Genomic DNA, 27,346 nt, shown 5'->3' on the forward strand with positions numbered 1-27,346 from the left:
TTTCTTCCCCATCAGCCCATTCACCACCAAGCCTCTAAAACCAGTCCTTTCTTTTCCACACTTCTTTTGACCTTTATTAGCTCACAAGCTGGATTTCTTGCCTTGGGTTTTTCTGGACCCAATCCGTCTTTCACACCGCCCCCAGATTAATTTTTCTGAAATATTATTTTCCATTATGTTATTCCCTTCTTCAAAACCGCCACTGAATCTCCACTACTTATTTTTCTTCAATTTTTTCTTCTTTCACTTTTCAAGTTTATTACATTTTTCAATATAAATGTAATATATACATATCAACGGAGATTTGTAAACTAGAGGGGAAAAAAAATCACTCAGAAACCCATCACATGAACAAAACTGCAGTTAGCATTTTGAAAAATATCCTTTCAGACTCCATCCCCCCTTTTTCATACATAGAGACTTTTTTTGCTTAGTAAGAATCCTACTCCACACATATTTTCCTATTCAGTATTCATTTCTCGCTTATATGATTTTTTCATGTCATCATTGTCTTCATAACCTTCCTCTTTAATGCCTATGTAATATTCCATTGAGTCATTTAACGAGTTTCCATCTGCTAGAAATTTAGCTTATTTGTCAAGCACTTAGGAGAGCCAGGCACATGGCAAACACTCAATAAATGTTGGCTATTGTTATTATTTCCAATTTGTGCTATCACATATAATGCAGAGAAGTATTTCTGTACATCTTTTTCTGTATTTAGCTCTGTTTCTTTAACTTCTCAGATGTGGATTACTGGCCCAAAGGGCTTTACTGTTTTTAGGCCTTGTGATACTGACTACTGCAGATGCTGATGGCTTCCCACTGCCAAGCCCACATCCCCTTCTGGCCTTTCGTTAGTGGACCCAACTTGCACTGCAAGAATCTGCGCCTCTTTACCGAGGGCTTTTCTCCGGGACCGGAGCCCATACTCAGCAGTCTGGTAGTGCTCAAAATCAACGGCACCTGCGGCAGTTCCAAAACAATGCCCACCCAAATCTGTGGCATAAAGTCTGGAGCTCCCATGCCCCTCAGGTGGGATAACTCTGAGGTATTCCACGCTGGCTCCCAAAGGTCCCCAGGTACCTGCAGTAGCAACTGGCTGAATAGAAGACCCTTTATGTGGCAGCCCTCCCTTCCTTGCTTTGTTTCCCCACCCCGCTAGAGTTTTCCCTGGCTCACCTTCCAAATGAAATTAACTGCACTCACATTCTCCTCTCAGAATCTGCTTTTTTTTTTTTTAATTTACTTATTTTTGGCTGTGTTGGGTCTTCGTTGCTGCGTGCGGGCTTTCTCTAGTTGCAGCGAGTGGGGGCTACTCTTCGTTGCGGTGCGCGGGCTTCTCATTGCCATGGCTTCCCTCGTTGCGGAGCACGGGCTCTAGGCGCTCGGGCTTCAGTAGTTGCGGCACGCGGGCTCAGTAGTTGTGCTCACAGGCTCTAGAGCGCAGGCTCAGTAGTTGTGGTGCACGGGCTTAGCTGCTCCGCGGCATGTGGGACCTTCCCGGACCAGGGATGGAACCCGTGTCCCCTGCATTGGCAGGCAGATTCTCAACCACTGCGCCACCAGGGGAGCCCCAGAATCTGCTTTTGAGGGAACTCAGACTGAGACTGTGACACTTACAGGCAAATGACTAACAACCATGCTAAATCCTATCCATTCACCTCCTCAAAGAACCAACTTCCATTTTCCAAAGTCTCATTGCTTGTTAGACCAAGATTTTACAGGTTTGTCTTGAATTCCCATCCCAGTCATATCAGGTAGATATCACTGCCCTCATTTCATAGATCTGGCAATTGAGGCACAGAGAGGTTAAGCAACTTGTCCATGGCCACACAGCCCTGCAGTGACAGAGCTGGGATTCAAACTGTAATTCCACCTTCCCCCCAAGGCCTGAGCTCTTAACGCACATAGTGTACTGCCAGGCACTGCCCTATAATGATAGTAGGATTCTTTGGCTAAAATAACACTGGTACTACTAATAGCTGTCATTCATGTAGCACTGATCTAAATTCACATATTCACTGTCACCCAGAATAGCCTCCTCACTGCCCTCTGAACATGCTATGAGTATTTCTACCTCAAACTGGGACTAGGCTTCCCTCCAGCTCATAACACCCTCCCTCCTTCTCTGGCTAAATTCTATTTCTCCCGCTATGGTCTTGATCACATACCATTTTCTTCTTACTCTGTCCAAGTCCACTACTGACACTCCTGACTCTCCCTCTGACTCGCTTTCCTCATCTGTAGATGGGGACGATAGTAAGACCTACCTAAGAGGGTTGAAAGAAAGCATCTAGCACAGAGCACACTTCATCAAAGGCAGGTAAAGGATGGCAACTATGCAATACTGTCACTTTGACCTTCTATAACCTTTCCTCCCACCACTTTCTAGCCCTCAACCAATCTCCATTTCTTTGCCCCACGTATCACAGACCATTTCTTTACTAATAAATTAAATGTCATGTGCTTGAGGCATAAGAAAAAATTATCCAAAGCTTGTAAACTAGACCCAAATGATTGATGGCAATCCTTTGAATATCATTCAGGGACAAAGGCCATGGGAAGATGTCTAGGAGCACGTTCTTAGCTCACCTCACTGCTTGCTCTTGACTGAGGCCTCTAGACTTAGAGAAGTCTCCAGTTACTTGTCGATTTTGTCCAAGTGGAGATGCAAATAATTTCTGTCTAACATAACAGATAATCCCAACAATTTAGGCATGTTGCACATTAACTAGTTCTTTTTCTAACTGAACAATCTCTTCCTAATATTTCTTTGTTAAATTGCTCATAAATACCCTAGCTTATTAAATACCCTTTGAAACTACCATCAGATCTTACTGGTTTCCTCATAAACTAATGAATTAACGGTCATATTTACCTGAAAGTCACGGTTTTACCTTTTGAAAAACTATACACGTTTGGGGTTTGCTTCCAGTTATTTTTTCACAGACCCAAGTTTCAATTCTGACTTTCTAGTAATAATGAGATGGGGTAGAGACAAAAATTCCTGTGTGTGCTGGGGGAGTATAAAGCTCTGCATTTAAACCAGGTTTTCTCACCTCACGCTATTGACAGTTGTGTCAGGGTAATTCTTTATGGTAGAAGGCTGTCCTGTGCACTGTAGAATACTGAACAACATCCCTGCCTTCTATCCACTAGATGCCAATAGTATCCCCTCCACCAGCTGTAACAACCAAACATGTCTCCAGACATCACCACGTGATCTTTGGTGGGCACAACTGCCCCTGGCCGAGAACCACTGGTGTAGACTGAACTTCTCAAGTAAGAATCATGGGCAGGTATCAGAAGGGTCAGCAAAGATTCACAAGGGCACACAAAGAATTATTCTGGGTGGGTTTCAAAACCCAATGGCTGTAGACCTAGCTGGCCTTGAGCTCTTCTCATAGACCCAGAAATGTCATTGTCTTTTTATTATTCTTCCCTCATGTCTCGAATCTCCTCAAGATTAGCATCTGCAGCATCTGTGTCTGTCTGGTTCACCTTAGAGGGCCTAGAATTTAGTAGGTACCAATAGCAACTAGTGCTTAATAGGTGTAATATATATATTTATGTAATATATTTAAATTTATAAGTATTTATGTGGATATATATACACACATCATGTACATGTGTGTACATGTGTATATGTATACTTATGTATGTTATATATGCATATATACATTCTGTATATATGTGCTATGTATGTATATACATCTGTATATACATGTATATATATATATTATGTATTGTGTTATATATGTATGTGTGTAGATATATATATACACATATATGTATACATATATGTGTATACATATATATATATACACATACACACATCACACACATACATATAAAATCAAAGGAGGTGTCTGCCAAATCAAATGAAGGGTAGCAGAATATATGACCCCAAAATATACCAGTTTGGCATAAGGATTATTTTGAGCTAAAGGCAATTGAGAAGAAGTGGCTACAAGAAAAGCTTACTGCCGTCCAGCTATTTGCCTTAAAGCAGGACAGAACTTTACAAAGGAGTCCTTCTTCCCCTCTCTACCTCGAAGGACAAAAGTTAATCACCGGAGACATCTTTGGATCCTTATCAATGGAGACGGCAGACTTAAATCTGCATAACCTATCTTACTCTTGTTTACCCTGCTTTTCCTGGTTACCTCCCCATAACTGGCCTCCCGCATACCGGTCTTTCTCTTTAGTTTAAGAGAGTATTTAAACTGGAGTTCTAAGCCACCTCTGAGAGTTACTCATTTTCCCCTGGGTATCTCTCATGTATACATGAGTTATATGTGTTAACAAATTGTTGGTTTTTCTCTTGTTAATCTGTCTTTTTCTTAAAGAGCCCCAGCTAGAAACCTAACATGGGTAGAGGTATGGTTTTACCTCCCCTACACAGACTGTCTCTCTGTCCTCACCCTAGTCTTCTGGTCTGCCTGTGTGGACAGAAATGTTCACCTAAAGGCATCCTGCAAACACAGCTCAGGGCCTCACAGAAGTAAATACCCATGGCCCTAATGGGACCGAGCAGAACTTTTAGCTCCTACTCCTGTGTCTTTTTGATCTTCATTTTGTAATCTCTGCTTTCTGTGGGGGAGCCACGTTCCTGGCCTGGCTTTGTGTCTCCCTCCTTCACCCAGAAGAACACCAGGTAGTTCTCTCCCCACTAGCCCACTGGACCAGCAGCTTCGCAAACCTCAGAGAGCATCGAAATCCCCCGGAGGGCAGGCATGTGAAGACACAGATTGCTAGGTCCACCCCCAGAAGCTCTGACTCAGTAGGTCCTGGGTAGAGAATTTGCATTTCTGAAAGCTCCCAGGTGTTGCTGACACTGCTGGTCCTATAGGTCAAGCCCCAAGTTCTGAGACCCCAGAGTCCACACAGCTTGTTTTCCCACCCAAGTCCTGTGAATCCCTATCTCATGATGTCCTCTATGTAAGAATACCCTTACCCCTGGGAGTTTGGGGAGAGCGTTGGTAATGCAGCCTTGGGGAGCATCTTTTTGAAACTCAAATGCACGTTAAAGTCTCAAGGATGTTCAGTCATGAAAAACAAAACATAACCTGGTTCACTTCTCTGGGCAACTTCAGAGTTTCCCAAAATACTAGCACATGCAAACCTATGTTTTCCAGAACCCTTATTAACCACCCACGGAATCAGTATCTCTTCACAATACACTTTGCAAAACAGTGCACTGGAGAAATGATGAGGGAGGGCTGAATCAGACACTCATGTGGCTTTGTATGATCCCCTGTTGTCACCGGGGAAGGCTTTAAGAATCACAGGGAGCCCAGCAGAATCCCTGTCACCTGGGAGCCGGCCCTGTGGGTGACCAGGTCTCAGCCAGAGGCCTTTCAATCCCCAGCTCCTGTTCCAGTCCAAACTGTGGCTTCTCCTCTAGACTGGAGACCCAGGAAGGTATTTACAGTCTCTTAGCTGTGCCTTTATAAATCCTCGCTTCCCAGGACCACAAACAGGCATCCTGGGCTGGTCAGGGGGCGAGCCCTGCTGCCCTTTCCTGTTGCACTGCGCATGACTAAGGGCTTTGTCACTCTGAATATTAAACATGAAAGAGAAATACAAATCAGCAACCCAAGGTTAAGGGCAGAGAGGAGTAACATACATGTTTAGGGAGCCTGGGAATCAAAGAAGGTCTTGGATAGGTGGCAGGTGCTGATGGGGGAGTGTGCTTGGGATGGGGAGCAGGTCGTTGATTCAGACTATGATGAGTGCCTTAGACCTTAGATTGCCTTCTCTTTACCAGCGTTGGAAATCTTTAACTGAACCAGCCAAGGGGTGCCAAACATTCTTGTTAATTTGGGTAAATTCTTTCAGCAATTGGGTATCAACTGGAGTACAACGACAGCATGTCAATTCAGTTCTTTCCCTCACCCTCTTTCACCCCTTCTCCCACTTTCTCTCCTCTCCCTACCTCTCTCCCTCTCCCTCTCTCCTGCTTTTCCCTCTTTTCCCCTCCCTCTCTTCTCTCCCTCTCTCTTCCTGAGCCACGTATGCTTATTACTTTTTGAAGTCAGCCACTCTAACACACCTCCTTCTCCTATAGTTTCTGGGTCTTACTGTCAGGACCCTACACCAGAGACAAGTGGGCCAGATGGGCATACGAACCAATGAGACAAAGATGGATCTTAATCCACTTTGGAAATCAGCAAAACAAAAGCAAGGAACCATTGCTTTATTTCTAATGGGCTAAAGCTACTTGCAACCCTGAATCACTATTGCTTTCAATTAGTAAAACGTGTGAAAACCAGTGTAGCAGTCAAAGGATGATTTGGGCCCAGAACTCCCTGGGTCGCTTGCCAGCCCCAAGTTTCTCAGTATCCTTCTGCCTCAGTTTTCTGATCTCTGAAATGGGGCAGACAATAGGGCTCTTTTAAGGAATAGTCAAGTTAGCATAAGTAAAACAAGCAGGATGCCATTAGCAAGTGGTGAGTGCCTGTAGGATAGGTTGTGTGTGCTCAGGGGTGGCACTTGCAGGAACCCAGAGGTTGGACTGCCCGAGGTCTGCTTGTTTTCCCGCTTAACGACAGCTTTATTGAGACATAATACACATACTATAAAGTTTACCCTGTTAAAATATGCAATTCTGCGGTCTTTAGTACACTCACAGAGTTGTGCAACCATCACCACTATCTAGTTCCAGAACATTTCCATCACCCCCAAAAGAAACCCCATACCCATTAACAGTCACTCCCCACTCCCTACTTCCCCCAGCCAGCCCTAGGCAACCACTAATCTACTTCTAGTCTATACGCATCTGCCTATTCTGGGCAGTTCTTTCCATTTCATGGAGTCATACAACATGTGGCCTTTTGTGTCTGGGACTGCCCAAGTTTGAATCTCAGCCCCAAAGCTAAAAAACTGTGTGACCTTTATCAAGTTCTCCTGGAATTCCTCCATCTGTAAAATGGAATTAAAATCATACTAGATACACCACAGAGTCATTAGGAGGATTGAATATACTAATTAATACAACTAAAGTACTCACACAGGGCCCAGCTCATAGTAAGCACTACTAAGATGTCAGCCTCCATTACGGCCACTACTACTAATATTACTAGTCTGCTGTTCCGCTGCCCCAAAGCATGCGACTGGTGGTGGGAACCCAAAGATGAATAGAGCACAAAGAACATAGCTCTTGCCCTCCCCCATGCACAGCCTGGTGGGGATTACATGATTAGGAAACCAGTTTAAATGAACACAAAGTCTTATCATATGCACGTTTAACTAATGGAAATCTAGCTCTTCCACCAAAAAGAGAAGGAAAAAGAACAATTTAAATACTGCAATTAAATGCTATAAAATTATATCTTGCATATATTCTTTATTATGCACTGTACATCACTGCATGCATTATACATTGTTACATATTGATTACAGTACAAGGTTGCATACACAGAACCAAACACACTGCAATTTAATGGGCAACTTAGAGATCTCAAGGTTAATGATGACTCTGTTTGCCTGAAACCTTGACTTTATAATCTAACCCTTGAGTAAAATGTGACTCTATTATGTGTCGACAACAATAATTCACAATGATTCCAGATAAATGAAATCAGCCAACAAGTAGGTGGTGGAGTTGGGCGTTAGGCTGAAGTAGGTTCCAGCTGGTCAACGCCCGTTTGCGAAGCACCGCTTCTGCCCTCCACAAGTTCACAGTCTCATTTTGAAAATAAACCACATAAACATACTCATAAGAGGTTGGTGAGTGGCAGAACTGGGTTTAGGAAATAGATGGAAATAATCTCTCACCCTACCAGCAGACAGGACAGGAAGATATGAGAAGGGCTGTGCTCTTCCCTGCCCCCATCCATCCCTTTGCCTGCTTTGTCATTCTCCAGAGCACACAGCACCACCTGATAGACATCGTGTATCTACCCATTCATTTTTTATTGTCTCTCCCGCAACCGGTATGGAAGCTCACTGTGGCAGGGGCTTTGTGTACACTGTTCACTTCTGTATTCCCAGTGCCAAGAAGAGAGCGAGCACTTAGAAGGTTGTCAGTAAGATGTGTTGGTGAACGAATGAATGAGGGTAATTATTTAGACAACCTCCACTTTTCTTTCATCTTCTGTTCCCAAAACACCCATAGTCTGTTCCTCCAATCTCAACTCGTTTATTCCTAAATTGTTCAAAAGTAGTGGGAAAGTATTCCTCAAAAATGAGGCCCTAAGGTAGCATTCCAGGGCTTTGGCATACTGGTACCATCTAGTGGGAAAGAGCATATTTGCAGGTGGGTGCTAAACTGAATTTGGAGGGTTTATAAAAACAACCACCACAACTGTTTCCTTTATCATTAACTCTACTGAGGAAGTTTCCAGTAACACATAATGGTGGCAACTGGAATCCCTTATATACTCATGTTTTACTCAGGGCGTACACTGCCCATCCAAGCACCTGTCATGCCTCTTCATTTTTCTGCTCAGAACTTTTCTAAAACCATGGTTGCCCCCAGGGTCACAAAGGCTCAGCAGGGAATCACAGAGGAAATAATGGCACCAGAGGCCACCCTTGACCAATGGAAGGTGGGCATAGGTAGATGTATACTCCAGCCTCCTATCCTGCAGAGGGACCATTCTGAAGCGAGTTTTACACAGTTCTTCCAAGGGTCCCCAGCAGCAGTGAGCCTCCGTTGCCCATGACAATAACCAGCTCAAAGATACACTTTTTATTGGCTTTCCTTCTTTCTTGTTTTACAGTCCTCATGTCTGTGAACTGGAATCATCTCTCACATCAGCTCCCTGCGTACAAGCCTGTGCCTCCATCACCGTTTGGGAGAACTCAATCCAAGATACAGGGTTTAGCACCAATATACCTTTGGGTGGTGAGAAAGCCTTAAGAATTGTAGTCCAGGTAATTAATATAAAAGTTAAATTATTATATCTTTTAGAGCTGGTCTAAGAATTACATTCCATAGTTGACTACCAGCATCTTTACCTTGATCTAAGTTAACGTAGAATCCCAGTGCTATGTGGTCCTAAAGAAGTACCACAGTTCTCATGAAGACAAGACAACAAAGAAAAAGTTCTGGTCTCTATCCCTGGCCTCTGCCCTATTCCAATTTGACCAACTGGTGAGGTGGCTAATGGTTTAGATGAGGGATCAGCAAACTACAGCCTGAGGGCCAAATCCAGCTCTGCCTGTTTTTGTAAATAAAGTTTTATTGGAACACAGCCCTGCCCATTTGTTTACATATTATCTGTTGTTACTTTTACGCTACATTGATAGCATTGAGTAGTTGCAAGAGAGACCATATATTTACTCGATAGCCCTTTACAGAAAAAGATTACCTACCTGTGGTTTAAGTCATTGGTTGCCATAGTTTTGGATTCCCAAAAGCAAAATTTTAAGAAAAACAAAAAATAGAGAATGGCAAAGGTTTGCCAATAACACTTTAACACTAAGGACAAAAATGCCCTCTATGTATTAACCAACTTCATTTCACAAATTATAAGACATTTTAACCCTAAAAAGTAGAACAGTCATTGCATCAGAACAATGAACATTCCATCCCCAAAGAGAGTAGTGGATAAGCTCAGAACAACTGCCTATCCCATTTAAAATTTTTTTCAGAGCACTATCATTTTCCAAAATTATCATATTTACTTATTTTTGTTGTTTACTCTCTTTCTCCCTTATGAGAACGTAGACTCCATGAGGGCAGGCAATCTTGTCTTTCTTAATCACTGCTGCTCACCCAGTGTCAAGCACCTGCTTGAGATATGGTCATTGGTCGGTAAATATTTGTTAAATGAATGACTTAATCAAATGTGGAGTGAATAGATTGGGGCACAGATACATCCTGAGAGAGGCAGAAAGGCAAGGTCACTGTGTGGGTGGTGAGGACTGGGGCAAAGGGGGAGTGTGTGTATCTGCCAGCACAGGGGCTCTGTGAATGCTCCCTACTCTATCTCCAGGACATGAAATGGTGCCAGGCACATAACAGGCACTCAACAATGTTCACTGAATTAGTGGCTACCCTGACTAAAGGTCCTTAAATTGAACTAAAAGGAAAAAAAGAAACCTCATCTAGTAAAACACAACTAAACTTCAGATTAGATTCAGTCCAATTGCAACTCACTGTAGATCTGAGTGTCTGGATATAGATACAGGCTGTGTATTTCTCATTTTCCTATAGATTGGGGAAAACAGTATTGTAGACAGTGGCACTCAGGAGACACTGGCTTGGACAATGGAGTTCCTTGGCATTCCCAGGGAGGGATGCCGTCCAGCTTCAGGGCTCAGCAGCAGGCAGGAAACTGCCAGAGAATTTACCTGCACGTTGGAAGCTGCAGAGGAGCCACACCCAAGCTGGGTCCTGGCCTCTGTGTGGCTGTTCTCCCTGGGATGACTGTTCTTGCTGGGAGAGGCATGTGGTGTGGGTAGCTTGTTTGTTCCTGGTCAAACACAAGGACTCAGCGATAAAGAATACAAAATAACCCTGAGCTAACCCAGTTCTGAAGGTTGTAACCAGTAACCCAGAGAGGAGGTCCAGGTCCCATGCCTACTTTTAGAGACAAGGAGTTCAAAAATGAGGTCATTGCAGGCAGCTATTTTGACTCCAAGAGAGCCAGAGAACAAAATAGTCAAGGAAGAGAATTCTTACATCATTTGAGGGGACAAGGGAGCAATTTTTTATATACCAGGGAAATATGGAGGAAAACTCACATGCCCAGAAATCAGAAATGCATGGGTTCAAACCCTGATCCCAGTTCTTAGTGGCTGTGTAGCCTTAGGCAGATGACTCATCGACTCTGAACTTCTTTTCATCATAGATAAAAATGGAGACAAGAATACCTGTCCCTAAGGGTTGCAGTGAGAATTTGAGATAATATATGCAACTGGCACTTAGCAGTAAATTATACAATAAGTTTACTACAGTAATTTTGATTTATTTTAAATAATAATAATAATCATAAGTGCTCATGGTGTTGGCAAGCATACCCACGTACATACTGCCCTGATAAAGCCTCCTGGGAACAGCTGCTGGGAAGATACATCTAGAAGATACGATCCCACCAGATCAAAAAATTTTATGAAGCATAAAATCTCCAGGAGAATGATCACTGGGGAGCTACCAATATGAGATTTGGCAAATCCTTCTCTGGGGAGCAAACTTTATTTTTTTAATGTCCGCACAATTTTCAGGACACAAGTATTTTTCCCCTCTAAGTTAGCCAGATGCTCAAGTCCAGGGCCCCATGGTACCTTCAAGCCATAAACTGCCTTGCAGCATGGAGTATAAAAGTTAATGCAACCAGTATTCTTTAAGCTCCTAGCATTGGCAATCATGTGATGAAGCCATAAGCATACACTTATTTAATACTCACCTGCTAGGCAGGTGTAGAGAGGTGTAGCCTCTCCTTTTGTTTAGACACAGGAGGAAACAGAAGAAGAGGGAAAAAAGGTAACTTATCAGAGGTCACACAGCATGCAAAAGGCTGGGTCAGAATTCAAATTCACTTCTCAAAGTCTCAGAAGTCTCCCTGATCCTCATAAACTAAGACACTAGCTCCTCTGGGTCCCAGGAGACCAGAGGCCCTGATTCACCTCCAGCACTTCCCCTATTGAGGACCAGGACCGTGTTGTACTCATCTCCGGATCCCCAAATTAGCAGAATGCTTGGCACTTGCTAGATATCAAAAATTGTGGGAAGAAAGAAGAAAATATGGGAGGAACAGAGGGAGGGTAGGAGGAAAGATGGAGGAAAGGAGAGAGAGCACAGCAGCCTCACCCCTTCAATACTATCTTAGCCCCTATTGTTTCCTATTGTAATAATTACCAAATGTGTATATTTCAGCTATTTGCTTTCTTGTTCCTTATTGGCTGCCCTCAGTAGACCACAAGACCATGAGAACAGTTTCCATGTCCATGTCCATCTTGTTTACCTATGAACTCCCCAAATGCTTCAGTAAATACTTAGCAAGTGGACAACTGTACATCCCTCACCTTCTGAGGATAACGTACCTGTGCTGCTTTTTTTTTTTTTTTTTTTTTTTTAGAGAGAAAGCAGTTGTTAAACATTTAGCAGCATACCACTTCTTGGCACCCAGCTGAAGAAGATTACTATACCTAGGAACATAAACATCACCAAGGCTATATCTAGGATGCTGAAATGAAGGTTTGTTAGCATTCGCAAAGTGATTGCTGAAAATAGTAGATCATTATTTGCTTCATGTAAGAAATATTTCTAGTGCTGCTGATTGAATGTTCAAGAAACAATTAAAGGGCTTAGCAATGTTTCTCTCAAATATCTTTTGCATGAAAAGCCTCAGAGATTGGTTAATTATAAAGGCTACACATCAGTCACTCTAGCCAAGGGCATTGCCAGGCCCCACGGTGCCCATCCCAGATGCAAGCATGGATTGGTCTGCGGACATTAGCGTACCTTGGGGCCCTGGATGCCTCGCGTGAGGAGCATTGCTGCAGCCTGGCTAACACCCCCATGGGAATAGCCCTCAGGCCCTGTTTATGATGTCAAACACCTGGTTCCTTGTTTGGGCAAGTGGCTCCAGCTTTCTGCCAATTGGAAGAGCCAGAACTCAAGCTTGCATCTTTAACACCTCCCTAGCCCTTGTCCTGCCATCTCAAACCCAGCCCTGCCAAATTCTCCCCTAAATGTCTCTTGGATGCTCTGAGTAGGGCGTATCTACTTCTCTCATCTGCACTGTCACTCCCTAGTCTAGAGCAACAAGAGTCCCTACTCTTCCTATGATCTCAAGCCTAGACTGGCTTCTCCCTTCCATTCATATCCAGCTCCATCCACTAACTACACTGCAGCCAAATTACCTTTTCAAAATAGAAATCTGGCCTTGTCACAGTATACCCTCCCCGTGTTGCTTTCAATGACTGCCCATTGCTCCAGGACAAACACCAAAATCCTTGAGATGGCTGACAAGGTGCCAGCGGCTCTGGCAACCCCGGCTGTTCCTCACACCACTCTCTGGGTTGCGTGGTGTTTCCTCCTGCACAGGCTTCCCCCAGGCCGGGCCTTCTGCCTGGAATGCTCCCCCCATCACCACACCCTAGTGTTCCTTTGTCCATAAGCCTCACTGCTCCTCCAGACTGTGGCCCAAGCAGCAGGCTATCAGGGAAGCCTCCCAGACCCTTCATCTGGATCTGATGCCTTTCTTATAGTCATTCATTCATTCATTCATGTTTACTGAGGGCCTACTATATGCCAGGCTCTGTTCTAGGCCCTGGGACTACAAAACTGATTCAATCAGACAACAACACGTGCTGTAACGGAGCCTGTATTTTAGTAGAGGAGAAAGAAAAGGCACAGACAAGCAAAACATATAGAATGACGTGATCTCACACAACTGTGTTTCCTTCCATCTAGCAGTTGTCTCTGTTTTGAAATATTTATTAATTGACGTTGATCTCCCCTGCCAGGGGATCTCTTGGGGTCTGAGCCCCAAGAGAACAGAGACTGAATCAGCCTTACTAGCAGCTGTACCTTGAGCACACAGTAGGTCCCACATGTATATAATAGGTATTTATTGAATCCATTTGGTCCCAGGTGAATCTCCCTGAAGTCAAGTTGCTTGAGTGCTTGGGGCATAGAAGGGACAATTCCGAATACAAACCCCTAATGTCTCTCTACACTTTGACAAGGCTCTCTGCAGTCTCTCTGGCTGTAATTTTGAGCCACAGCAGGAGTCAGCAAATTTTTCTGTAAAGGCCCAAATAGTAAATATTTTAGTCTTTGTGGGCCATATGGTGTCAACTCTGTTGTTATAGCACAAGCACAGCCATAGACAATTATATAAATGAATGGGCATGGCTATGTTCCAATAAAACTATTTATAAAAACAGGCTGCAGGCAGGAATTGGCCTACAGGCCATAGTTTGCAACCCCTGAGTTAGATGATCCCAGATGCCCCGCAGCTTACAGCAGTTGAAGGCGGGGCCTGTGTGGCCTGAGTCAGCCATGGGTTCTGCTGGCAGGGTCCAGCAACTCTCCGCAGACCCCACATTGTTTGACAGGGAGATTATCCCAATAGCTTGAGCTTCAGGCATTTGCAGTCACCGTCTCCTGCAGCTCATGGAAAAGCAGTTCCCTGCCACCCTGGAGGAAAGAGACTTTGGCCTAGAGGCCGCATAAGGCAGGAATGAGGCTGCCACATTCCTTGCAGGGTCCCCAGGCTCCTCCAGAGGCTGAGCTCACTTCCTGGCCCTGCCCAGGCATGTGGCAGGGCTGCTCTCAGCTGAGCAGCTGCTGCCCTCCACCCCAGCCCAGCCTGCGCTCAGCTGGGAGACACAGGGGGCTTTGTGCTTCTGTAGCAGATTGGGGGACACTCACTGGGGCCTTTGAAATGAGACATGACATGTTAAAACGTGCCTATTGCTAAGGCTAATTTTCAGGAATTTGACTTCTGCTGGCAACTGACAGAAGAAAAACAATCACTTTTTTTTTGTATATGTATGTAGGTATATTTACGCTGATCTTTGGGGTCTGTAGCTACTGAAAACAATAGTTATCTGAGGTTTACCTGCTGGTACGGGATGAGTGGACAGATTAGTCTAGTATTTATGGAGCCAGAGGACATTAATTGTAGCATTAGCACTGCGTGTAGACTGTGGTGGGTGTTAACTGCTAAAAACAGTTACAAAAACATCACACAAACTGCAGTTGGCACTAGAGGTGACAATGTCCTGTGTATAAAAGCACTCTAGACAACAAAGCTACGAAGCTAACATTACCCTGAAGTTATAAATGCTCGGAGTGTTAGCTCAGTTCTCCCAGAGTCCCCTGCAGGACTAAGGACAGTAAGGTGTTGTGACGTTCTGATGATAGGCATCCTGTGCGTGAGCAACACTGTTGGAATGGCAATGCCCAGGGTGTCACTGTACTCCAAGGGCAGGGATGCTCTTGCTGTAATACTTCGTACAGTGCACTAGGGCCTACATATTATCCAGTGGTCCCAGAGCCCCTTGGCTGCTGATGCATAACAATGTTTAAGGTGTACCAACACTCCGGTACCAGCACTCAGACTGACTGAAAACTGCAGTGTGTCACTTCTCTGGGTGTAACTATTCCACATGAAACAGTGACCTGGGTGTTGTGTTGCTCTGGGTAGCCCTAGTCACCTAATGGCATTGATGGTAATAATGTTCTCAGGGAGGAGGTGCAGTCCCCTTGGTCATGTTCTTCCAAAGTTCACATCCATGTAGTTCAATCAGAGCAATCAAAAAGGGGCTAGTCCCTTCCTTTCCAAATAGCCTATCACTGAAAAACTGACTACATCAATTTGATCAAGGCTCAAAATTTGCAAAACCAGAAGTTCCCAATGGAAATGCCTACAAGGGCAAGTAGGTAAAATAAATGAGTACAATGGGCTGGGTGGACAGTAGGGAGTGGAGGGGATTGTGGCAAACTACAGAGGCGTGTCCTAAAGGGGGCAGTAGTGACTCAGCTCCACGGAAGAGTGGCCTTGCAGGAATGTGGCTCTAGGGCTGCCTAACCTTCTGACATTTTAAGAAATGCAAGAAACCTGTTTTGTTTTGTTTTGTTTTGTTTTGTTTTTTAATGTACAATATCCTACTTTTCAAAACATTTGGGCCAAACAAGAGACATCCATGAGCTACATTTGGCCTGTGGCGTCTACTTTGCAACTTCTCCCTAGAATCTAGAGTTGCAGAATTGGGATGAATGGGCTTCAGCACCACCAAGTAGATATCTCGAGGTTCAACCTGCTATGCCAAAGGGCGACTCATTCATCTCCATGAGCCTTGGCTCAGACGGCATTTCAAGTTTGAAATGTCATTTCTTCTCCTCCCTAGCCTACCCTTAGAAGCTTCTCTCAGTAGAGAAAGAAATCACTTTCCACCCTAACTCTAGAATAAAGCCACTACTTCATATCTGGTGATGGTGCAGGGGGTCCTACAGTCCAGCCAGTCATCATTTGTACAGTCTGCTCAGATAGAGGGAGCCAGGCCTGGGGTCCCCAGGTGGCTGCAGAGGTGATAAGCTGCGGGGAATTGTATTGGCAGCATCCTTCAGGAGGGTCAGATTCTCCCAGGCGTGTGGGTACCTTGCCCACAGCTAAGTGGAAACGATGCCAAAACCAGTGGTCACTCGATTGATTCTGTCCAACTGGTTATTGTAATTGGATGACAGACTGATATTTCCCTCTCCTTTTCAACTGGTGTTGCACGGTGAGTGCATCTGGCTAATGATTCGCTTTTCTGGGTGGTGACCTAATGGGGAAGATTATCTCCTTTCACAGGCAGAACTGTGCCTGCCGTTTGGCTGCCTAAAGAGTAAAACCAGGTCCAACCGAAGTCAAATGCCAGGAAATTTCAGAACTTCCTCACATATCATACTGCATTGTCTACCTCTGAAATGTTCCCTGCTCTAATACTCAGAGGGGATACATAGTTGAAGAATAAAATAGAACAGAAGCAACTACAATAGGGAAAAAAAGGAGGAAAGATACTCAGTGCAAAATGACAGGACTTCTCTTTAGGGGAGCTTGTAGAAAATAACTGAAAATAAGGAGAATAGTTTGGTTTTGATGGAGCTTCTACACTGAAGTTCTTTAAAATATGAGCTGTAGATTTAGAATTTTGTAATGCTGTGGATGGAGCCCTCTTCTGGAGAAAATTTTCAACAGGTATTAAAACAAGATCAAAACACACAGAGATGAACACACACACATAAACACACACACACACACAGAAATATGTAATACTGTTGGCTACTGTCATTCAGATGTGAATTGAATCCATAGTTTGGCCTTTTCCTTAGCTTCCACCAGATAGAAATTAACTGGACTCCCCAAGCAACTATCTTTTTGGAAGGAGGTAAAGAAAGAAAGATATTCTCCAGAACCCAGCTGTACTTTTACCTCAACAGTGAACTTCAGATTGAGACTCAACATAAACATCCAAATGCTGGTACTTTTAGATAATGCAGTTATTGGGTACATTGGTTTGTTGGGCAATGGCACTGTAACACACAGAGGATATTTCTAGAAAAAAAAATAGATTTTATTTAATGGAAAGCCCAAGGGCTAAAGATAGAAAAGACGGGACGGAGGCAGAGCAGGAGATATTAGCTAAGATGACTGTTGGGGCTTTTAATATAGACTGTGGTATTACATAAATTCCAGATCACATATTCAGCCTTACAGTTTATTAAATCTCTTTGGGGACTTGCTAAAAAAGTTGTTCAGACATATGAATGCTACCACTTTGCAATTCCTTTCACCACTTATATCTCTGTTTCCCCAGTGCTTTTGAAATCTTATAGGCTGTCACATGTTGAACCCATCTCAGAGCAAGAGATGCCCTCTGCAATTCTCACAGTCTTTCCTCCCCATCAAAAGGGTTCTGCAAATAAACACTGCCCTTAAAATACAATATATGAAGTTGCAGGGGCACTAGAAGACACTGATTCTCATTTAAAATCCTGAAAATCAAGATTCTGACTCCAATAAAAAACCTCCCCATTTTAAATCAACATCTCAGAATTCCATGGAAACTTTAGTCACTCCCAAGTGACTGCTCTCCAAACCTGAACCACTCCCTAAAATCCTAATTCTTGGGGGATTACTCATTCATTGTTAGAACTTTTGCCTAGATGTGATACCCTAATTGGGTTGGGGGTGGGGGAATCATATTTACAGTGGAATTTCTAGCTCATGTCCTCTCTTGATTTGTTTCACATTCATTATTTATCATAGCCAAATTCCAGAGGCCACTTCTGATAAGGGCTTACCCAAAATGCCCCAGGGGGAAGAGAGGTGACTGCTCCTCAGCTTTGCCAGCTTCCAGCCATTGTTGCTTAGAATTCCTCTTCCCCCTTCCAAAATGCCTAAAACAGCAACCTAGCCAATAAACTTACAGAGATTGATGGCTTCCAAAGCCAGACCCAGAGTACTACAACTGTGGTTGAAAAACACACACATATTTGCCTGAACACCACTAAGGCCAAGTGACTAATTTGCTTTATTACATTGTTTTTCCCCTTTCCTCTGTTTTCTCTCTGCCTCAGGAAAGTTTTGTTTTTGCTTGTTGACTCAAAGGCTCCAAGACTCTCCCCTCCTTTTGCTACGGCACACAGAGCTCTGCACTTGAACCTCTTGCCGGTTAACTGATTTGCACCAAAACGATTTCCCTGCAAGGTGCTATTGCTACCAGGATATCAACTGCTGTCCTAATGTGGACATTTGCTCTGATTATGAATTACAATCTAAGAGAGAAATAAGCCTCTTAGGGCGGGCAATTAAATTCTTCGTAAAACCTCTGCTCCCCCATCCTAAAGAAACTGAGAGAGCTGACAGCCTTCAGAAGCCACCTGTGTCAGTCAGGCCCTGGGAGAGGAGACACACCAATTGCTTTGCAAAAGGCATTATGTAAGCCCCTAGTGCATGGGAATTGCTGGGTGCTGTCATGTGGTCTGATTTGCTCGAAGGAAGACAAAACTTCGGCCAAACCCTGGAATCCACACTGAGGTCAAAACATGCCCACGGAGAAAAGGACTGTAAAGTCCTGGGTAAGGCAGTGGTTAAGTGCTCCCAGACACCTCAAGCTCCCAGAGTGCTAGGCCTTGTGCTAACTGCATTACCTAGGACATGCTGTTGAATGCAATCCAATCTGCCTAGCAATCCTAGGAAGGTGATAAAATTACTTCACCACAGAGAATCTGGAAGCTCAGAGAGGTTAAGCAAGTTGCCCAGGTGGTACCACTAGCATATGGCAGAGAGGATCTGTCTGAATCAGAGGCATGCTCTGAACCACCCTGCTAAATTGGGATATATATATCTATATATCTACATATAGATGTATAGATATATATACACATACACACACATACACACACACACTACCTCAGGGATAGAGTTCACAAAGTCTAGAAAACTGGCTCACAGACAGGCATAGGATTTGTGGCAGAACTTAAAGCTACAGGGACCCCAAGAGAATCAGCCCAAAGCCCTAGTAGAAGAAGAGTATGACTGGGCAGTGATGAATGGGGGCTGTGTATCCAGGGAAGAAAGAAGGCATGAGTTGGGAGGGGGCTCAGCAGCCAGGCACCCTACTCTGCCCCCAAGCACTATCATCCACCCTCACACCCAACTTTGAGTCATTACCATGGTTACTGCTTCCTGGGACACTGACCCATTTCCAAAGTCTAACCCCAACATGGATGCATCAATGGTCTCCCCTTAGAAGGCTGCATTGCATCTCTGCATCCCAGCCAGTCCCTGCCTGGGACTCTAGCTGCCTCACCCTCCCTCTCACCCCACTCACACACTCACACATGTGCCTCTTCCCCTGGCATCCAGGAGTCCTGGCCAGGAACTCAACACCCATTTCCAGCACCCCAAGGCACTCCCTGTCTCCTTCCCTCCTCTCTGCCTGGCCCTGCCTTGATCTCACCCACCCACTTGTAGCCTGCTAGCTCATGCCAAGTCCCATAGGCTGCCAGGAAGGCCAGGGGGGACTGGGTAACAGTGCTCTCAGAAAACAGGCCCTCGAGCAGGGCTGAGCCTGCCGCCAACCAGCACCTCCAGTCTGGCCTCCTGAGAGTACTGCTTTCCTGCCCACAAACTTCCTGAGATCTCCCAGATGCAGAGACGGTTGCTTAAGGACCACGTCTCCATCGCCCCCTCTCCTGGGTCGCCGGCCCTCCCTCTCGCCTCAGCGCTCTGAGGGTTAACGGGCAGCTGCAGCCTGGTGGGCAAGGCTTGAACTTTTCTCCGCGCTCTGCGCCCGCCCGGGAACACAGCAGAAGCGGCATTAAGGGATCAGGGCCGGAGCTCCAGTGGGCCAGACAAAGGGGGCCCGGGGGCGGGGGCGGGGGGGAGTGGGCCTGGGGCCTGGTAGAGGGGACGCGCTCAGGCCCTTCCGGGCCCGAGGTCAGGGAGGGAAGGGACCCCGATGCGGGCGCGGCCGGCGCCTTTGAGCGACAGCGGCAGCCGGGCTGCGGCGTTCGGCTGGCCCGAGGCGCCTTCCAGCGCGCCACCGGGCTGGAAGAGGGGGCCCGGGCACCCCGGGAAGTCGGCGATGCCAGGCCGGCCTCTCCAGCCCGGCAGCCCGCAATCCGGACCCGAGCTGCGCTTCCCCGATCGGCGCTGGGTTGGGGGGAAACCATGACTCCTTGGAGTCGCTTCCAGCTGAGTCTCCGATGCGTGAGCCTCCGGAGGAGGCGAATCAAAGTTACCCCACTTGATGTAGGCGAGAATGTCGCCCCTGCTTGCAAAAAAAAAAAAAGGACTCGGAGCTCTCTCCACATCTCCCGAACATATACGCACACAACCCGGAGTGGGAAACCAGGCCCACCCCCTCGCCCCCCAGGATCTCAGGGGCTGGGTATGACCTCCCTTCTGAGCCCCGAGCTGTCTTCGCCGCCGCGCCCGGAGTCCCCTGACCCCCTGAAAACCCCCTCGCCCAGCCCGCGCCAGGCAATCGGAAGGCAGAAACGGGGCGCGGGGTGCGCCCAGCAGTCTCTCTTCCCTACCTGGGACAGGAGAACGCACAGGACGAGCGGAGTTGTCGGCTGCATTTTGCCCAACTAGAAGCGCCTGGCGGCGTTTTCATTCATGCACGCGGCTGCACTGAGCATATTTTCCGTGGGAGCCAGGCTTTGAGGAGAGGCTCTGCCTCGCCAGCCAGCCAACTTCCCAAATAGATCAGCGGCAGCATCACGAAAGCATTGGGTAGAGGCTGATGACCAGGACCAATGGCTTTACAAGACGGATTCCTTCATAAAGCTCCCTCGTTTTTGCGTGGCAGATACGGGGCGAGCACCTCGCGCAGAGCGAGCCCCTCGGAGGAGGCGGCCCGTTCGCTTTTTTGGACTGTTGGGGCCCAGCCGCACAAATCACGCTGGGCAAAGCCAGCTGATGCCACTTTTCCAAAGAATGGAATTCCACCAGGTACTGGCGGCCACTTCCAGCCCAGTGCAAAAGATTCTCTTTATTAAAATGTTAATAAGATCCACTTTATTTCCAATAAATCAAATAAAATGACCCCAGCAGTTCCAGCCCTTTCTACGCCAGGAAAGACTTGGCAGTGGATTTTCTTTTTTTTTTTCTTTCTTTCTTTTTTTTTTCAGTGTGGCCCAAGTCATGATGGTGTTTGGTGTTTCCCTGCCATCTCACAAATCACAAAGACGACAGATCAATTCTAGCTTGCAGAAAAAAATCCATCAAGGGGCAATAGATTTTATTAACTGCTCAGGTGAGAGTCTGACTGGCCGCCTACTCCAGAAATGTGCATCTGGCACCAAAGTTGAGGCCATGATTTGAGGAAACTTTTTTTTTTCTCTCTCTGGATGTGTTCTTTTAGAAGCTTCTAGCTATCTCCAGGGATTGGGAACAGTAGTAACCACTGTTCAAGGGATTTTATAAGTGGGGTGCTATGGGAATGAGGGTAAGAGGGCTATCTAGGTCTAACTTTCCCAGTAGGAGTTTAAGAATATGCAGTAAAGACCTTACTTTCTCATTTCCATGCAGCCTCCTTCTAAAAAAATTTAAGGTGTTTTATAATAAAGGACAATTTTTCAATAGAATTTATGCAAGAAAAATAAAAAATCTGGGACAGGAGGAAAAATTCAGAAAACTGAAATACTAAACCCAAACGCTAACGTATTTCCTCTGATTTGGATCTGAGCTTCCTGGTGGCCAAAGCAATAAGAGAAACATTTAAATTACATAGTTCTTGTAGATACAAGTATACAAATATCTTCTGACATAATTTCCCCAGCAGTAAATACTGGACTAAATGTATGATGTGACATCTAATATAGCAGGACACTGTGCAATGGACCATGCCGAGATCCAGTGGGTTGGGCTGTATTCCCAGCATCTGGCACAGGGCCTGAAACATGGAGACAATCATTAGTGTGTGTTAAACAGATGTCTAGACTTAATCAAGAAGTAGCAGAGGGTGGGGTGGGGCAAAAAATCTGGAGCCACATTGCCTAAGCTTAACCCCCAGCTCTGCTACTGACTAGTAAGTTTCTCACTCCCTGTGCCTCTGTTTGATCACTGGTTAAATGAAAATATAAATCGTACTGAACTCACAAGTTTGTGGTGAGGATTAAGTGACAGAATAACCACTCATTAAATGTAAACTAATGCACTTTTTAAAATTGCTTCATTGTCAGCAGTTCGGTCATCGCATCTGATGAAGATGCAATGCCATCTGACCACCTGGCTGCATTAGCCAGCACTAGCCCAACAGATGGCAATGTTGGCCAAACAGCCCCCAGAAGAGCCCAGGAAAGGTGGATGCTGCTGCTTCTTCCAGTCTCTTCCGCTCTCCACTGTTCTCTTGCCTAGGTAGGCATCCACCTCTGAGTCTCTGAGAAGTGCAGGCAGCGTTTGACAGATGATCTGATTGTCCCAGCTTGGAACCCATGTGTGTGGAGATCCATACCCACATTACCCACCATTAAGAGTAAAACAAGGTACTTTGAAGTCAAAGAGACTTCAGATCAAGGCATCCTGAAATACCCTAATTTTTCTCCATTCCAGGGTAGCAGCCATCTTGTCAATTAGAGGTCAACTGAGCTAAGCCCATGGATTTAGCAGACGTGGAGACAGAGAGAGAGCAGAGGACATCTTGGGAGATGATCAACCATGATAAGGGGTGAAGAGGGCAGTAAGATGATGTTCCAGCCACTTTTCCACAAGCAGCCACTTGGGCAGAGAAGCACTCCTAAGGGTAGGGTGTGTCCAAGGATGCCTTGTCTAAGGTGCAAAGCAGTATTATTGATTTTATAGTTCTGGCAGCTCTTTCTGTGGTCTTCCCATCCCATCTCCCTTACTGCCACTCACCAAATAGGTCCAGTTTTCCCCATTTTTTGCAGGGTTGCACTTGCTGGCCCCCTTGTGCTTACCGTGGGGCCATGTGACTAGTTCTAGCAAATGAGCTGGGAGCAAAAGTGACAGGTGGAGCATTTAATCACCAATGTGAGACAGACTGGTTTCCCTGGAATAGGTGCTGAGATGGAAATTTGTGCAGGAGGCTTACTGGGGAGTGTTCTCACCACAACCACTGCAAGAGGGAGGAACACAAGACTGGCAGAGGGTGAGGTGGATGACTTTGCAGTTGCAGCAGAGGCCTCAGCCAATCCCAGGAGAGCTCTGAGGCTAGAGTGGCCCTTTAGAGATGAGCCTAACAGAGTCAGGGGGCTGTGCCTTAGTGCCCCCAGTGGGCCAGTTGTTGGCTGTTCCCAAGGGCAATATTCCAGTCTGACCTCAGCTTTGTCAGCTCTATAGAAAACTAAGGTGTGACCCATAACAGGTAACCGGAGGCTGTGATTCCCAGGCTGCAGATGACCTTGTGCATCTGATGGTACCAGTGAAGATGGATGTAGATTTGCCTGGCTGAAGTCCTGCTCACTCTGTCTCCAGCCAGGACCTGCACAGGCATTTACCAAAGTCCTGGGCTTTTGTCCTGAACTGTTCTACTGGCAGGCAGAGTGGCTCCAGGCAACCTCACCTGATTTTAGGTGAGTGTACCCAAAGGGCTAGTCTCCATTCCTTCCTACCTCAGCCCCCACAGGTTGAATTTTAGGGGCTGGGGAGAGTTAATTTCAAGAGTCTTCTTAGGCCCTGAGGCTCATCTCTAGAAACCATGGAAGCTAGGAAGTCAAAAAGATTGGTCCACAAAATGAGACCTGGATTGGGATCTCTGGACTTTACTTATATTGGGCAAGTTGCTTTTAATCCCCAAACCTCAGTTTCTTCATCAATAAAACGGGAATAATAACATAACACTCCAAGGACTGTTGTAAAAATTGATGTCACTTTTCCCCTCTATCCCCTACTGCCCTCTACTCTCAGAGAAGGTGCATCTTGCCAAAAACATAATATCAGGTTTTGTTCAACAAAGACAGGAGAAAAATCATTTCACTCCAATGATAAGAGGCTTCTGAAGAAGAAATCCATTTCTGTTTGTTTGTTTTGCCTTGTTTTCCCTTCAGCTCCCTAATGAGGGTCTTTTGGCTGATGTATTGATTGATGGTGGTAAGTAAATACTGAAGCTGAAAACCACCCCCTACCTACCCTGACTCTATCTCCTCCCACCCCAGCCCACACCAACCCCTGACTGCTTTTGCAGCTTGCAGCTGTGGGCTCCCCAGAAGCTGTGTCTGCATTCAGACACATTCCAGGTTCACACTCCTTTTCTGGGCACATCATTCTGGCTTTGGAGCTGATGGAATCATCCAACAGTCAGCAGCTGTCTCCTGAGGTGCCAGGGATTGAGACTGTTTCCTCTCATTGACTGACATGATGAAGACCTCATTTCTGAGTGTGTGGAGGTGGCCATGTGGGTGAGTGCAGTGCTTGTGTGTTATGTGTACAAGTGCATGGGCGTGTGTATATGAACAGGGGGCAACTGGTGTATCATCCAGCAGAGATAATTTGTTCAAATTTTGGTACCTCTGAATGTGCTGCTGTGATGAGGCATTTGAATAGACAGTAATAAACCAAATAGATGCCCTTACGAGATGTAACACTTATCAGGTATGCCAGGAGCCCTTGGTAACTGGGATATACTGGGACAATGAGGGGGGAAGCCCATCCTATACAGCCTTGTAACAGGCTGAAGCTGAAGCTATACCTCTCCCAGTGGGATAGCCTGCTAAAAATACCCAGGATGATGACAATACACCATCTCACAACACCTGGCCACCAAAAAGGATCCCTGATTGCTCTTGAGCCATGAACCTGCTTTATCTTCTTCAAAGCCCTTTATGTTACTTGACCTTATACTATAAATGGTCACTCGCATTACTGTCTCAATTATTCACTCCAACTTGTACCTATATCCTTTACACCTTGACTTTGGGTTTGGCCACACAAACCCAGTTATAAGCCAAGGCCCCAAGAGGTCCTGTGCATTTCACCTGGCTCTTGCTAGGGCCTCTGCCAATGAATGCCTTCAAAGGCACATTCATAGACTAGCTCACTGGTCAGAGGAGGAGAGATGAGCACCCCCATGGACCCAGAGACGCTTGAGCAAGCCTAGCAGAGCCCCACCCAGATCAGCTAGCCCACAGTTATACGGACTAAAAATAAATAATTGCTCTAAATCAGGGGATGGTTTGTTATACAGCAATAGCTAACCAATAATTACATTGGCTTGTTTGTTGTCTGTCTATTCCTCTGGAATATAAGTCCCACATCTGTCTTTTGCTGCTGTGTGCTCAGCTTCTAGAACAGTGTCTGGCACATAGTAGGTGCTCAAATGATTTTTGTTGAGAAGATGCATTAAATGGCTTCTGTACTGAAAATAGTGATGCTGATATGAAACCCCCCTACATGTACTGCCCTATCAGAAATACTTTCTGATGGTGACAGCTCAGTCCTCCCACGTGGAAAGCATCCTATGACCTTGACAGTCTCCACTGCTACGTGGCCATCTAATTCGGCCTATGACAAGGCAAGTTCTTCTTATGATAGTCTAGACCAGTATTAGACAAAATAAGGAACATTCCACAGAGACTAGTGTGAACAGGTAGGTGCTTGGGGATCTTTGGTGAAGGACACCTGGGGTGAGACATCCTTCTGAATTTCCTCAATGTATGAAGAGCCCAGACATCTAAAAACTGGACAGAAAATACTCCTTTGGCTTTTGAGGTACTGCACTAATATAGTGTCCTCTGAATACATTTTAATACAATCATGACTTCCACACTAGCACAGAGAGAAAACAGGGAGTGACTTTTAGGCCATCCAATTCAACTGGCCTAACTGTCTTTAGGACTCCAGTCCCCCCTTGGTAGCAAAACTGGGCATTCAGACACCAATTTTATCCTGTGAACTAGAAGCTGTTAAAACCCCCCTCTAGGTGTCTCCCTTACCCAAAATTAGTGAGTGGGGTTATTTCTACACAGAGAATCATCTCAGCATCAATATGGTAAAGCAGTGGTTTTCAAAGTGTGGCCCCTAGACTGGCAGCATCGTCACCACCTGGAAACTTGTTAGAAATGAAAATTCTCAGGCCTCACCCCAGACCTACTGATTCAAAAACTTGGGGTTAGAGTCCAGAAATCTCTGTTTTACAAGCTTTTCATATGCATAGTTTGAGAACCACTCCTGTAAAGAATTCTCCGGCACTCACTTACATTCGTTCATTCAAGAAATATCATAAAGCGCCTACTGCATATTAGCCACTGAGCTGGGTAACAGGGAAAGAAATGAAAAAGCATGGTTTGTGTGCTTCGGAAAATATGACTCCTAGAGAGAAAGACATCATTCTATTACAACGTGCTGCAGGAGGTGCTGAGAGAGTCAAAGTAGCCAGAGCTATATGGGGGGCTCAGGATGTCTTTCAGAAGAGGCAAGGGCTCCACTGTCGTTCGTTTCCACTGTTTGTCAAAACCATTATAGACCTCTATTTGACAGAAGTTGTACTTTTTGCATCTGTTGATGAGCAACTAAATAATAGCAAAAGGCAGCTCAAATTCAACACCTCCCTCTAACTTAATTTGCAGTTTATTCTTCACAATCTCATCTAGGTAAAATTGCAAATGGCAGTGTCTGTGTGGGGTGTGGGGCGGGGCAGGGTGAGCATTATTTAGAGTTGACAGGTAATGCTTAGTGGGCATTCAGTAAGATGCCTTCCAATGATGCCATGCCCTCCACGTCCCCACCCACTACCTGTCTGTGGTCTCAAGCAGGGAACTGCTGAGCCAGAGCAAAAGGGAAATAAGGAAGAGGGGATGCTTCGGGGAGGGGCTAATGACCAGAGGGATGGCAGAAGACAGGTGTGGGCAGTTTGAGGGTCCAGATTAGGATCAGTTTAAATGTCAACATCTGGAGTTTGAGCTTTATCCTACTGGCAAAGGGGAATCATCCAAACTGCTTAAAGGGAAGATTCAATATCTCATTTACATTTTAGCAAGTTCACTTTGGCCACACTGGAGGATGGACTGCATCAAGGCCATAACTAAGGAAGAGAGACTTCTTAGAAAACTATTGTACATACCATACAAAAGATAAGAGCCAGAACTCTTTTTCTTAGTTTTCTAACCAGTGAGTGGTATAGGAATATTACATGGCAATCTCTCCTGCTGCCTAGCAGTGTCTGGCACATAAAAGAAACTTATACAATAACAGATGAATGAAACATACTTATTAAATTACAGGAGATTCCTTTGAGCTCCGATTCTTCACCCTTCCCTGCATCTAATCCATGCCTCATTAATGGTGGAGTGAACTTCCTCATCTTTGACTTTGAGCTTGACCATATGGCTTGCTTTGTCTAACAGAATGAGGTGATGGTGGCAGTGTGCAGTTCTGAGCCTAGGTCTTAAGAGCTCTCATGTGTTTCTGTTTGCTCTCTTACACCT

At 45.4% G+C, this 27,346-nt stretch overlaps 1 protein-coding gene across 1 annotated transcript in view; it reads right to left on the reverse strand.

Annotated features, from left to right (window-relative positions):
* Positions 1-20,639, reverse strand: part of CDH13 (cadherin 13) — a 1,030,117-nt gene extending 1,009,478 nt beyond the window's left edge. Inside the window, exon 1 of the mRNA XM_061172291.1 lies at positions 20,498-20,639. Within this exon, the coding sequence (XP_061028274.1) occupies positions 20,498-20,542 (45 nt within the window). The 5' untranslated portion in view covers positions 20,543-20,639. The remainder of the gene's footprint in view (positions 1-20,497) is intronic.
* Between the last annotated feature and the right edge of the window lie 6,707 nt (positions 20,640-27,346).

Source organism: Eubalaena glacialis, chromosome 18 (genome assembly GCF_028564815.1).
Source record: "Eubalaena glacialis isolate mEubGla1 chromosome 18, mEubGla1.1.hap2.+ XY, whole genome shotgun sequence".
Lineage (NCBI taxonomy): Eukaryota > Metazoa > Chordata > Mammalia > Artiodactyla > Balaenidae > Eubalaena > Eubalaena glacialis.